This window comes from Capra hircus, chromosome 24 (assembly GCF_001704415.2).
Source record: "Capra hircus breed San Clemente chromosome 24, ASM170441v1, whole genome shotgun sequence".
Classification (NCBI taxonomy): Eukaryota; Metazoa; Chordata; class Mammalia; order Artiodactyla; family Bovidae; genus Capra; species Capra hircus.
The window spans coordinates 25,783,590-25,798,292 of NC_030831.1; the positions used below are offsets into that span (position 1 = coordinate 25,783,590).

At 42.0% G+C, this 14,703-nt stretch overlaps 1 protein-coding gene across 2 annotated transcripts in view; it reads left to right on the forward strand.

Annotated features, from left to right (window-relative positions):
• B4GALT6 (beta-1,4-galactosyltransferase 6) overlaps positions 1–14,703 on the forward strand; it is a 67,746-nt gene that overhangs the window by 19,860 nt on the left and 33,183 nt on the right. For both annotated transcript variants that reach the window (XM_005697011.3, XM_018039787.1), the window contains exons 2-3: positions 976–1,092; positions 11,070–11,183. In XM_005697011.3, coding sequence (XP_005697068.1) covers positions 976–1,092; positions 11,070–11,183 — 231 coding nt within the window. The remainder of the gene's footprint in view (positions 1–975; positions 1,093–11,069; positions 11,184–14,703) is intronic.

Consider the following 14,703-nt stretch of genomic DNA (forward strand, 5'->3'; position numbering starts at 1 on the left):
GCCAACTCTTTGCAACCCCATGGATTGTAGCCTGCCAGGTTCCTCTGTCCATGGAATTTTCCAGGCAAGAATACTGGAGTGGGTTGCCATTTCCTTCTCCATTAGATTCCATATGAATGCTTTAATAGGTGATATTATAGATGATAATAGATGATCTGTCTTTCTGACTTCACTCTGTGTAACAGGTTCTAGGTTCATCCGCCTCACTACAACCAACTCAGATTTGTTCCTTTTGAGGGTTGAGTTATATTCCATTGTGTATAGGTACCATATCTGCTTCACCTACTCCTCTGCCATTGGCCGTCTAGGTTGCTCCCATGTGCTGGCTATTGTAAATAGTGCTGCCACGTTGGTTTCGATTTTGTCTGCTTTTACAATCCTGGTAGGTAGATTTGTGATTGAGAGTGTAAAATTTCAGGTAATCAGGAGAAATTGCCAAAAGAGATTGTGATTCGAGATTATCCTATGTGTGCCCCTCAACACTGAGAATGTGAAAGATCTGCATCCAGACTAGACATGGAGATTTGTGACATATGTTTATGATTCATGAGGGAATTCTTATCTCTGTGCAGTCCTTGGTTTGAGGGTATTAATACAGAATTAGAGGAAATGAATTTTAGGATTATGTGGTTGAATGTGGTAAAGAATGCCTTTCTGAAATTCCTGAATATATTTTATAGTGGAAAATCATACGTGGATAAAGGAATTATGATATTTTGGATTGTTCATTTAGTCTCATTCTAGTTGACGGATGGATATTACTACTTTTAATTTTTCATTTTAGTATGTTTTAAAAGGAGTTTGTTTTGTGAGTTTTTGATAATGGGAAATAGTAATTTTATATTTGTTTTCCCGTTCGATGTCCTGATTGAATCAGTTCGGGTCTGTTGAGCAGTTCCTCAATTCTGAATATTATTTTTTTAATTTAAAAAAGCTAATTGAGTCATGTCATTCTTTTTTTTTTTTCTTTTATAGCCAACACATATCTCTTTATGGTACAAGCTCGAGGAATAATGTTAAGAGAAAATGTGAAAACAATAGGACATATGATCAGGCTGTACACAAATAAAAACACTACACTCAACGGTACAGGTAAGACTGCTTCCTGCTTTAATTTTGCTTTACTTCTGCTTCTTAGCCTTGTCATCATAAATTAGTAAACCAAATCTCTTCATCTTTGTCCTGCCTCCAAGTAACTTCCTGTTAAAGAGGAAGGTCTCCTGACTGCACTGGGAGGGCCCTTCACTGTGAGGACTGTCAAGTATTCTAGGACGTAAAAGATGTGATCACCCAGGTGATGGGGTTTTGTATAAAGATACTTGGGTTAATTCTTGAAAGCATAAGCAAAATATGAAAAACAACCTGTATTTTTCAATTCACCTTCCATATTAAAGACAAATTAGCCACAAAGGGAGTCATTTATGCATCTTAGCCCTGCTGCCATCTCTCTTCATGCCCATTTTAATTCCTAAGATGATTTGCCAACTTTGTGTAGAAAATACTTGTATCAGTTACAGGAGAGTGTTAATCATTGTATGGCATTTTTAGGAGCGAAAGGAAGAAATCATATAACGTTGGAAATCAGTAGCTGCTCTTGCCTTTTTAAAATGTAACTTAGGAGAAGATTCTCCATCAGAATCACAGGAAGTTAAAGCCTCAGTAATAGGCCCAACTCATGATTTAATGACAGTAGAGCTAATGTGAGTAGCTCTCCTGTTGTGGGAGAAAGCATGTGCTCCTCTCTAGCGGTGTTCTCCACATTGTCTCTGGAAGCTGTATTAGATGCTATTTTAAGGGTTCAGCAGCTGATTGTCGCTTGTTGCATCCACTGTATTCTTATTTTAAGCAGTTAAAATTCAAGATTTAACTTATGTCGCCAGTTCTTCATTCATTGTGTCACTATAAATCACACACACACACCCAACTTGCTAATAGGAAGTCCCTGTCCCTCCCAGTCATAGGTGCATTTTCTTAAATGTATGTTAAGGTGGTTAATAGTTTTAGACCCTTCTCAGATCTCAAGACTGTTGCATATTGATTCTTAATTTCAGTGTCACACATGCTGCTACAAAATCTGTTCTAGTCATTTGCCTAGTTTGTGCTTCGATGCCACCAATCAGTGTTTTTTAATCACTCTTAATTTTCTTCTTCCTTTTAACTTTAAAGAAATTTCCTTCAGAAGGATGGTCTCATCTGAGTTGGTATTTTAATAGTACAGTGAAAGTCTCATGAATTGGTCTTCTGCCTGAATTAGTCTTCTGAATAATAGGTCAATTTTAGAGAAGTTGAAACATTTTAAAAGCTTCACTGGGATTTGTCCTGGTTGAATAAGTTGGTTGTGAAAGTGTTCATTAAAAGTTCGTTCAACTGAACAGAAGTATTAAGCATCTTTAGGTTACTGTATTTGTGTGAGTGAGTGCTTATAAAATCTGTGTATAATTAGGTTCTTTTCCCAGGGTGTGAATAAGTTATATGTGTGAGTATTGTGCTCCATTAGGAGAATTAGTTATTTGGGCAAGATGAACCCCACCTCCAACCCCAAGTGCAATACTTCACAACTGAAAAGAAATTCCCTCCTCCCCTCACTAAATCAGAGTTTCAGTGAAGACCAAACAACGAATACATCCTTTGATTAAAGTTTGCTTTTTATGAACCTTTGGAAGCCTTTCAGTTGGTTCCTTTACTGATGGTGCAGCTCTTCTCAGGAGACTGTCATTGTCAGTTAGGAATTGGGTTTGGTTGTAAGAGAAAGCTGACTACAGTGGTTTAAACACACGAGGCTTATGTTCTTGTGTAAATGAAGTCTGGAGGTTGGATAACTTCCTTTTGTTGAGAAACTCTTCACACGCTTTCCCCTTCTGCTCTGTCATGTTTCACATGAGACACTGGGGGTCTCCGGGCTTCATTCTGGTCTTGGGTCATTAGAAGGAGCACTGGAAGAAAGGGAAAAGAAACAGTTCCCCCTTGGTAAAGATCCTTCCCAGACGTCCCACGTGGTAATTCCACTCATGTCTTGTTGCTGTTGTTCAGTTGCTAAGTCGTGTGTGACTCTGCGGCCCCATGGACTGCAGCATGCCAGGCTTCCCTGTCCTTTACTGTCTCCTGGAATTTTCTCAGATTCATGTCCACTGAGTCAGTGGTGCTATCTGTCTCATCCTCTGCCTCCCTCTTCTCCTCTTGCCTTCAGTCTCTCCCAGCATTAGACTCTTTCCCAATGAATTAGCTCTTCGCATCAGGTAGCCTAAGTATTGGAGCTTCAGCATCAGCTTCAATCCTTCCAGTGAACATTCAGGGTTGATTTCCTTTAGGATTGACTGGTCTGGTCTTGTTGCAGTCCAGGCAAGAGACTCTCAAGAGTCTTCTCCAACACCACAGTTCAAAAGCATCGAGTCTTCAGCACCCAGCCTTCTTTATGGTCCAACTTCACATCTGTACATGACTACTGGAAAAACCTTGGAAGAAAAATTATGACCAACCTAGATAGTATATTGAAAAGCAGAGACATTACTTTGCCGACTAAGGTCTGTCTAGTCAAGGCTATGGTTTTTCCAGTGGTCATGTATGGATGTGAGAGTTGGACCATAAAGAAGGCTGAGCGCCGAAGAATTGATGCTTTTGAACTGTGGTGTTGGAGAAGATTCTTGAGAGTCCCTTGGACTCCGAGGAGATCCAACTAGTCCATTCTGAAGGAGATCAACCCTGGGATTTCTTTGGAAGGAATGATGCTAAAGCTGAAACTCCAGTACTTTGGCCACCTCATGCGAAGAGTTGACTCATTGGAAAAGGCTCTGATGCTGGGAGGGATTGGGGGCAGGAGGAGAAGGGGACGACAGAGGATGAGATGGCTGGATGGCATCACTGCCTTGATGGACGTGAGTCTGAGTGAACTCCGGGAGTTGGTGATGGAGAGGGAGGCCTGGCGTGCTGCGATTCATGGGGCCGCAAAGAGTCGGACACGATTGAGCGACTGCACTGAACTGGAAAAACCATAGTTTTGACTGTACAGACCTTTGTCAGCAAAGTGACATACTTAATTGTGAGGGCGACTGGGAATGATAGTCTTTGAGCTGGGCTCCTGGTGCTCTTAATGAAATTGGGATTCTGTCCGTGGTGGCTCAGACAGTAAAAAATCTACCTGCAATGCAGGAGATGCGGGTTGGGAAGATCCCTTGGAGAAAGGAATGGCAACCCAGTCTAGTATTTTTGCCTGGAGAATTCCATCGACAGAGGAGCCTGGCAGTCTACAGTCCATGGGATTACAAAGATTCAGACACGACTGAGTAACTAACACTTTCATTTTACCTAGGAAGAAAGGGAAAATGGAGTTTGAATAGGTAGCTATGAAGTACTGCCGTGTTCATTTATATTGAGCAGCTAGTATAGTTAATACTCAGCTTGATATTGGAGATACAACATGAAGAGAAACATCCTTTCAAAACTGTGCTTTCCAACAGCATGGTCTTTCTCCCACATTGCCGCATTACATTTTTTTAGGGAAAATAATCTTGAAATAATCTTGAAACTTTAGATCTAGAAGGACCATTAGAGATCACTTGCTTCAACTGCATTATTATACATCTGGGACAACAGAGCCCAGATGAAGTGACCGACCCAAGGCTGCACAGCTTGTAACTGGTCAACCAGGGTGAGAGCTTGTCTTCCCTACTGCTGTTGTTCTCTGGTTTAAGGATCAAAAGATTCTGGATCTAGTACTTGTTCTTATACCAACTAACCTGTGAACATTTAAAAGATTCTGCAAGTTCTTTATGCCCAGCTTTTTCATTTACCTTGTTTCATAGAATTATAAGACTAAAATGAAAATCTGGCATGTAGCATTCACTGTAAAAGGCAGATATTGTAAGTCATGTCCAAATCTTTTGCAACCCTGTGGACTATAGCCTGCTAGGTTCCTCTGTCCCTGGGATCCTGGGCAAGAATCATGGAGTGGGTTGCCGTTTCCTTCTCCTGGGGGTCTTCCTGACTCAGAGATTGAATCCAAATCTCCTGAATCAGCATGGAGATTCTTTACCACTGAGTCACCAGGAAAGCCCCAAAGGCAGATAGTACAATTCAAAAATAAAGGATTCCTACCCCCCCCACCCCCGAAAAGAATAAAAGATCTTCATTTTATGGACAATCTCTAGGAGATCTTCTGGGAGAGATGGAACTGTAAATAGCTACTTATAATGCAGTGATTTATTTCTGTGCAGATGTGTATAGATAAAATCTGCCCAAAAGGAGACAGTGGTCAGTAAGGTGTACAAAGGACTAATTGGGCTCCAGGGAAGAGTTGAGGAATATGTATTGACTCACTGAAAATTTATCACTTAGATTAGATCTTTAAAATTCTCATCATAAGAAAAAAATATGTAACCATGTGATGGATGTTAATTAATTAGCCTGGTGATAATCATTTCACAATATATCCAAGTATCAAATCATTATGTGGTATACTTTAAACAATACAGTGTTATATGCCAATAAAACTAGTTAGCAAAAAGCATAATATTTAACACTTAGTGGCAAATTGTGATATTTCTAAGTACATTTAATTCCAAATAGGATTTTTTAACCTGTGCCTGACATTCTGAAGCATGAAGTGTAAAGAGATTTACATAAAACCTTTGTAAAGAAATCATGTACTTTTATAATCAAATGGTACCTTGCCTTGGAGTCAGTCAAATTAGGAAAACAAAATGTATTCAGTGGGCAGTTATCAGAACGGATGACAAAGGTCACGTGCTGTTAGAGCCAGTAGGCCTGTTAGAAATAAGCCAGCACACTTCCTCATTTGGCGGGTGCATGGTCGGAGGCCCTCGGACTTGGCCAGCCTGACACGGCAAGCAGTAAATAGGCCAGAACACTCACTGGGTTTCCATTACCTGCTTTAAGCCGCAAGGGAAACAAAGCCCTGGAGAGGGCTCGTTTGGCCTGTTCTCCTAAGATCCAGTGAGAGCCAAGGAGGGGCTTGTCTAACAGTTTTCACTCTGGGTTCCTTTTTTTTTTCCGGTGTAGCTCTGAAAGGGAGGAAGAAGGCAGGGGCCCAGGTCTCACTGTGTTTTCATCTGTTCATTAGATGAAATAGTGTCTGCATTTTACAGCAGTTGTGGTAGATCGGCCTCTGGAGCATGTGTCATGCATCACCTTTTAAAGCTCCTGGGTTTTGAAGCTGGGGGTGTGCTACATGGGCCTCAGCACTTTGGTAGGAATAACAATTTTGTGGGTTTATTACATCATAGTCTCCCAGAGTTTAAATCATTGTTGGCCACATTCTCAGTTGTGAAGTATTCATTTGTAGTAAGTGTCTTCTGTGTTGTAGGTGCTGTATTAGATGCTAGAAATCAAAGGCAATTTGATTTCAATTAAAAGAGATTTACAGACATGGCAAGGGGGTGCATAGTTCTTATATACACAATACACTGGGATGATGTAACTACCACTGGATGCATTACTGAAGGGTACAGACATTTTTATTAGCCTGACAGTGAGTTAATGCTCTTGTGAGCATTTATAAGGATGTTGTCAAGAGTCACATGTTTTAGCTAAAAAACTTTGTATTTAAAGGATAAAATTTAATGATACTGCATGTCTCTGAGGGTTTTTTTAAATTGATTCTTTATAAATTGATAAAAGGGATCCATGGTTTCTTTCGTGACAAATTCAGTCATTTAAGCATGAAAATAAAAAGTGAAAACAATCCTCCAGCCCTCCCATTGACACGAGACTCCCCAGAGAGAGCCATGTTAACAGTCTGTTTTGCAGAGAGGTCTGGAGAGCTTTAAACCTTTGTGACTTGGATGTGGATTTAGAGTCAGAGTCTGTGGCTAAAAGAGGGGGCCCGGGCTTTAATGACAAGAATTAATAAATTATGTATAGTAAGAAAATGCTCTTATTTAAATTTATATGACATTAAGAAATTACTTTGGGATTGTGTGTTAATATTTGTCTTCTTTGGGATTATAAGAAAATGGGCCTTTGGACCACAGAAAGGCAGTGGACTCCCAGGGACAAGCTTATTTATCTTCTATTTTCAGCTCCTACAAATGCGCAGTATAGAGTAGATGCTTGGCTGGCATCATTTGAGTCCCCAATAAAAGGAGAGGAGTTTGTTTGTTTTACTAGAAATTTGATATATATATATATATATATATAGTTTTTGAAGGATTTTGAAAAAAGAATCAGAACTTTCCTGGACTTCCTGACACTTATTTTGAAGCTTCCCAGGTGACGCTAGTGGTAAAGAACCTGCCTGCCATTGCAGGAGATGAGGGTTTGTTCCCTGGGTTGGGAAGATCTCCTGGAGAAGGAAATGGCAACCCATTCTGGAATTCTTGCCTGGAGAATCCCATGGACAGAGGAGCCTGTTGGGCTACAGTCCATAGGGTCACAGAAAGACAGACATGATTGAAGTGACTCGGCACACACACATGTCATGCTTTAGTTCAGTTCAGTTGCTCAGTCGTGTCTGGCTCTTTGTGACCCTGTGAATCGCAGCACGCCAGGCCTCCCTGTCCATCACCAACTCCCAGAGTTCACCCAAACTCATGTGCATCGAGTCAGTGATGCCATCCAGCCATCTCATCCTCTGTCGTCCCCTTCTCCTCCTGCCCCCAATCCCTCCCAGCATCAGGGTCTTTTCCAATGAGTCAGCTCTTCACATCAGGTGGCCAAAGTATTGGAGTTTCAGCTTCAGCATCCGTCCTTCCAATGAACACCTAGGACTGATCTCCTTTAGAATGGACTGGTTGGATCTCCTTGCAGTCCAAGGGATTCTCAAGAGTCTTCTCCAACACCACAATTCAAAAGCATCAATTCCTCAGTGCTCAGCTTTTTTCACAGTCCAACTCTCACATCCATACATAACCACAGGAAAAACCGTAGCTTTGACTAAATGGACCTTTGTTGGCAAAGTAATGTCTCTACTTTTGAATATGCTATCTAGGTTGGTCATAACTCTTTTCTTCCAAGGAGTAAGCGTCTTTTAATTTCATGGCTGCAGTCACCATCTGTCGTGATTTTGGAGCCCCCAAAAATAAAGTCTGACACTGTTTCCACTGTTTCCCCATCAATTTGTCATGAAGTGATGGGACCAGATGCCATGATCTTCGTTTTCTGAATGTTGAGCTTTAAGCCAACTTTTTCACTCTCCTCTTTCACTTTCACCAAGAGGCTTTTTAGTTCCTCTTCACTTTCTGCCATAAGGGTGGTGTCATCTGCATATCTGAGGTTATTGATATTTCTCCAGGCAATCTTGATTCCAGCTTGTGCTTCTTCCAGCCCAGCGTTTCTCATGATGTACTCTGCATATAAGTTAAATAAGCAGGGTTCCAATATACAGCCTTGATGTACTCCTTTTCCTGTTTGGAACCAGTCTGTTGTTCCATGTCCAGTTCTAACTGTTGCTTCCTGACCTGCATACAGGTTTCTCAGGAGACAGGTCAGGTGGTCTGGTATTTCCATCTCTTGAAGAGTTTTCCACAGTTTATTGTAATCTACACAGTCAGAGGCTTTGGCATAGTCAATAAAGCAGAAATAGATGTTTTTCTGGAACTCTCTTGCCTTTTTGATGATCCAGCGGATGTTGGCAATTTGATCTCTGGTTCCTCTGCCTTTTCTAAAACCAGCTTGAACATTTGGAACTTCGTATCTTTAAATCTTTCAGATATCTATGGATGAGATATAGGTGTGGCCTCCTAGAGGGGTTTGTTTTTGTCGTTTTTGTCTGTCCCTGCATGTATTGGCATAAAAACCGGTAATGTCCACTGAACCCCTCAGCCCTCTGTCTTAAAGGGCTTTCCTTACCAAACGGTCTGCAGGCTTCCCTGGAGAAAGGCATGAGTCGGGGAGGACTTTGTTACTGGGGCTTCCTCACTTTCTGTTGGAATAGGTCTTAGCCACTGTACCGTCACTGGGCCCTATTTGTCACGTTGAGGTTTTCTGGTAATACACTTACCTTCAAACCTGACTGACAACTTGCCAAATTCATGAGGAGTTTCCACTTATTAATAAAGGGCTCTGGTCTGCAGGCCCCCTCCCAGCAGGTAGGCCTGAAGGGTGTGTGTTTTTGCTCCAAAGTGTCTTCCTGGCTCCCAGGCTGCATCTCCATCTACTGTTTGTTTGTTTGTTTGTTTTTAAGAATGTCTTCAGTTTACTTTGTTATTTATTGGTCACACCTGTGGCTTGCAGATCTTCGTTCCCTCACGAGGGATTGTACCTGGGCCCTTGGCAGTGAAAGCAAGAAATCTTAACCACTGGACCACCAGGGAATTCCCTTCATTGTATTTTGATGATGCATGAATGTTTGTTAGGTCGTGACATGGACCAGAGGTATTTAGGTTTCTTTGATTCTTCTCAGGTGCTTCATATTCAATTTCCAGGAGTCTGCGGTGAGAAGGTTTAACTTTTGCAGTTCAGTAAGCCTGTGATTTTGACCCTCATTCTTCTGCTTGCTGGTCACTGGTAGGCAGACCTCCCTTTTAAGTCATATGTCCATTTTCCCCTTTCCTAATTCTCTTCTTGCTGGCCAGTTCTTATAGGAATGCCTTTTTCATTAGAGCAGATTACTGAGGACTGAAATAAAGTCTTCGTATTTTCCAAAGTGGCTGCTGGAACTTTATTTCCTGTGGGTACAGAGTTTGTGATCCAGAAGAGAGACAGTGGTGTAATCAGCTGTTTCCATTTCTCGGCTCTTACTGCGTGCTGGTCTCATTCTCTTACGCCACCTTCCTCTTGCATAGCAGGAAGCTATCAGGTCATGGTTCCCAGATTTGCATCTCAGAATTGCTCAGAACTTTGTTCCAGAAAGGGACTGAGATGTGATCTCCTCGGTTCCAAGTTAAAAAATTCCTAAGGCCCTTGATTGTTGCAGGTTGAGGGGCTCATTTCTAAAGCAGTCACTCCCAGCTGAAGTTCCTGAATATGCGTATGGACTTGGGGTTGTTCTGAGCACTCTGTACACTTACCTTTCTGAAATCTGAAAATGACAACAGGAGGCAGGTGCAGAAGAGAAACTTTTCTTCTCTTGCTTTGTACCACCAAGCTAGTGCATGTTGGCGCAGGATTTGAACTCAGTACTTGATTTTGGCACTCTAAACCAGTACCTCTGTGTTCCATAATTTGCTGACTCTAAAAATAATAGACCTAATGTAATAATAGCTCCAGGGTGCTCCAGAAACTGCAGCCCACGGGTTGGGTATGACCAATTTAAGACTTTTAACTGGGCTGTATTGCAGAAGTCAGTTGAGTGGGTAAATCTCAGTTTCTTAAGTGTGAGGCGGTGAGGAAAACATTACTCCCACCGTCTACTCTCTTTGGCTGCAAATGCAGCCTGCTGTGGCCATGTGGGTGTCCAGAGCACCCTGGGCTGCCTGATAGTGGTGATCATCCCCCTGGAGCACTTTCTTTGTATATATATTACTATATATGTATATATATATTACTGTATTTTATTTTTGGCTGTGCTGGGTTTTCATTGCTGCACGTGGGCCTTCTCTAGTTGTGGCAAGCAGGGGCCACTCTTTGTTGCGGTGCACGGCTTCTCATTGTGGTGGCTTCCTTGGCCAGGGGGTTAAGAATCTCCCTGCCAGTGCAGGGTACACCGGTTTGATCCCTGGTTGGAGAAGATCCCACATGCCACAGGGCAACTAAGCCCAAACACCACAACTGCCGAGCCCACGCTCTCGCCCCCCTGGTATACTTTCACTCCCCCTTTGCATCTAGCTCGGCTGGGGGAGGGATGGGAGCAGGTGTTTTCTGCTGGTGGCAAATGAGTCTGCTGTGTGTGTACACGCATGGACCCGGCTGCTCTGCTCCCAGACTCATCCCAGGGTCCCCAGGGAAATCATGCTGAGAGGTCCCTTCTGGCAGCCGTGAAGGGTGAATGGGAGAGCAGTCCCGGCAGGTGTAGTTTGCTTTTCCCGAGTTCTTTCTAGATAATTGCCTTTTAAGTGCTGCTGTGGATCGCAGAGTGTAGTCTTTACACAGTGACAGCCACATATTTCATACTAGGAGCAAAGCAAAAGGCAATTTTTTGGTCGTAACTTTTTTTTCTCTCTCTCTCTCTGTCTAAGATTATCCTGAAGGCAATAATTCAAGTGATTATCTTGTTCAAACAACAACATATCTTCCGGAAAACTTCACATATTCACCATACCTCCCCTGCCCAGAAAAACTGCCTTACATGCGTAAGTTTCATCTCGTTTTCACTTCAAGTATGTGCTTGTATTATAATAACATAATAAAATTCACATGGTTTGAGCACACCACCCTCAGGTCATTATCAGGGTGCTCATGTTCATATCGTGTAGCATGTTATTACATTTGACTTTTGGGGGGTGCAGAGCAATTCTTTTGTAGTGAAGAGGAGGATTGAAAACCTGAAGAAAAGCTTTTCACTTACCCAGAAATAACCTCTGTTGTGAGTTTCATGTGTATTCTTAAAATTACTCTTAGAGTGACTTTAATATCTTTTATATAGATAGAAAATTAGAATATTGCAAAGGCTTTAAGAATTTATATAAGTGGTTTTAAAACTGCATTTTTTCCTGTAACTTGCTTTCTTAGTTATTTTTTGAGAACTGTCCATGTTGATACATTTATTGTCATTAACTATCGTGCAGTATAAAAAAGTGAACTGTGTGCGTGTGTGCTCAGTCGTGGCCGACCCCATGGACTGTAGCCCTCCAGGCTCCTCTGTCCGTGGGATTTTCCAGGCAAGAATACTGGAGTGGGTTGCCATGTCCTTCTCCAGGGGCTCTCCCGACCCCGGGATCAAACCTGCATCTCCTATGTCTCCTGCCTTGCAGGTGGCGTGTTCACCACCAAGCCACGGGGGAAGCCCACTGTAGAGTGTATTTTTGAATAAATGTATGATATTTCATTTACCTTTCTCTCTGCTGATGAAAATTTAGTTTGTTTCTAATACTTTGTTGTTTTTTTTTTTTTTTTTTTAATTTTTTATTTTTATTTATTTTTTTTTTTAAATTTTAAAATCTTAAATTCTTACATGCGTTCCCAAACATGAACCCCCCTCCCACCTCCCTCCCCACAACATCTCTCTGGGTCATCCCCATGCACCTGCCCCAAGCAAGCTGCACCCTACGTCAGACATGGACTGGCGATTCAATTCTTACATGACAGTATACATGTTAGAATTGCCATTCTCCCAAATCGTCCCACCCTCTCCCTCTCCCTCTGAGTCCAAAAGTCCGTTATACACATCTGTGTCTTTTTTCCTGTCTTGCATACAGGGTCGTCATTGCCATCTTCCTAAATTCCATATATATGTGTTAGTATACTGTATTGGTGTTTTTCTTTCTGGCTTACTTCACTCTGTATAATTGGCTCCAGTTTCATCCATCTCATCAGAACTGATTCAAATGAATTCTTTTTAACGGCTGAGTAATACTCCATTGTGTATATGTACCACAGCTTTCTTATCCATTCATCTGCTGATGGACATCTAGGTTGTTTCCATGTCCTGGCTATTATAAACAGTGCTGCGATGAACATTGGGGTACATGTGTCTCTTTCAATTCTGGTTTCCTCCGTGTGTATGCCCAGAAGTGGGATTGCTGGGTCATAAGGTAGTTCTATTTGCAATTTTTTAAGGAATCTCCACACTGTTCTCCATAGTGGCTGTACTAGTTTGCATTCCCACCAACAGTGTAGGAGGGTTCCCTTTTCTCCACACCCTCTCCAGCATTTATTGCTTGCAGATTTTTGGATCGCAGCCATTCTGACTGGTTGTTTCTAATACTTTGCTATCACAAAGCAGTGCTGTAAGGACAGCATCAGGCATTTCCTTGTGCCTAGAAGCATTATTGCTGGGCTGGCTGGCAAGGTTGCACTCCCCAGCAGCTATCCCCATTGATATCCCCAGGAGCAAAGCATGAATGCATTGCTCTGATACTGATGGACTTTTAAGATTTTTGCCTTTCTTATGGATAAAACACTTTCTGCTATAACGATAAATTTAAAAAGATATCTTGTCTAAGTGTTTACTACTAGCGGCCTTGAGTGACTTTTCCTGTGTTTGTGAGTAGTTTTGAATTTTCTCCCCTGTGACTCAGTCACTGCTTTATTGGTTCCTTATTGGTTAGTTAGATTTTTGTATGGATCAGTGGGAGTTCTTTATATATTCTAGCGGTATCCTACTGTCTGCTATTTGTGTTGCAATTGGCTTGTCTTTTCATTTTGTTTATGGAATCATGTATTTTAAAATTACGTTTCTAAGTGTATCAATCACATTAAGGCTTTCACTTTTTTTTGGTCTCAAGAAAGCTTTCCTTGTTACCCAAAAGCCATACAAATACTCTCTTATTTACTTCTAATAATTTTGTTTCATATTTTTGTGTATAATGTGAGATAAGGGCAAGATACTGTGTCTTTTTTTCAAAATTATGAAGATAATACATTATCATTTTAAAAAAAAAGCTCTATAATCACTGAGAAGCCACGGAGCTGTTATTTGCAGGTTTTCATTGTTTGTGTCTGCACCTCCCCTGCCCCGATTTTAAGCATACTTCATACATATAAGTTAGTATCTTGATCTTTATATAGTTAAAATTTAAATAAACATTATTTGGAATTGCTTATTTTTAATGTCCTAAGTAAGTGTGTTTTTATGTCTTTATATAACTTTTCTTTATTGAGGAAGTTAGCCTGGCGTATTTGTAGGATTTTTTAGTGTATTTTTGATAGATAGTGTATAACTATAATTAAGAGTCACCTTTTCTCACCATCTAAGGCCATGGCTCTCACACTTCGGGTGCTTCAGAATCTCTGGACAGTCTTGTAAAGTGCACGTTTCTGTGCCCAGCCCTCAGAGTTCTGGTCAGTAGATGTGGAGTGGGGTGTGAGAAGTTTCACTTCTAACAAGCTGCCAGGTCATGTTGATGTTGGTGATCCTTGGGCCACAGATCCACTGATCTGGAATCAATCTTGGCTGCGCTGTAGCCTGGGGAACGTTTATAATTCTTGGGCCCAACCCCTGAGTTTCTGATCTTTATTAATTGAATGTGAGACCTCAGGTTTTTTTTTTAATTAATTAGTTTATTTTGGCTGTGCTGGGTTTTTGTTGCTGCGAGGGCTTTTCTCTAGTTGCGGTGAGCGGGGGCTACTCTAGCTGCAGAGCTGGGGCTCCTCGTCACGCTGGCTTCTCTTATTGCAGAGCACAGGCCCTGGGGGGCACGGGCTTCAGTTGTTGCAGCGTGTGGACTCAGCAGTTGCGGCTCCTGGGCTCTAGGGCACAGGCTCAGTAGTTGTGGCTCACGGGTTTGGTTGCCTCTTGACATGCAGGGTCTTCCTGGACCAGGGATCGAACTTGTGTCTCCTGCCCTGGCAAGTGGATCCTTTACTACTGAGCCGTCAGGGAAGCCTGGGGCCTCAGTATTGGTTGTTTTTTTTTGTTTTTTTGTTTTTTTTCAAATCTCAGTTGATTCTAGTACTGTAACCTTCTTTGCTGCTGCTAAGTTGCTTCAGTCGTGTCCGACTCTGTGCGACCCCATAGACGGCAGCCCACCAGACTCCCCTGTCCCTGGGATTCTCCAGGCAAGAACACTCGAGTGGGTTGCCATTGCCTTCTCCAGTGCATGAAAGTGAAAAGTGAAAGTGAAGTCGCTCAGTCACATTCGACTCTTTGCGACCCCATGGACTGCAGCCTACCAGGCTCCTCCGTCCATGGGATTTTCCAGGCAAGAGTGC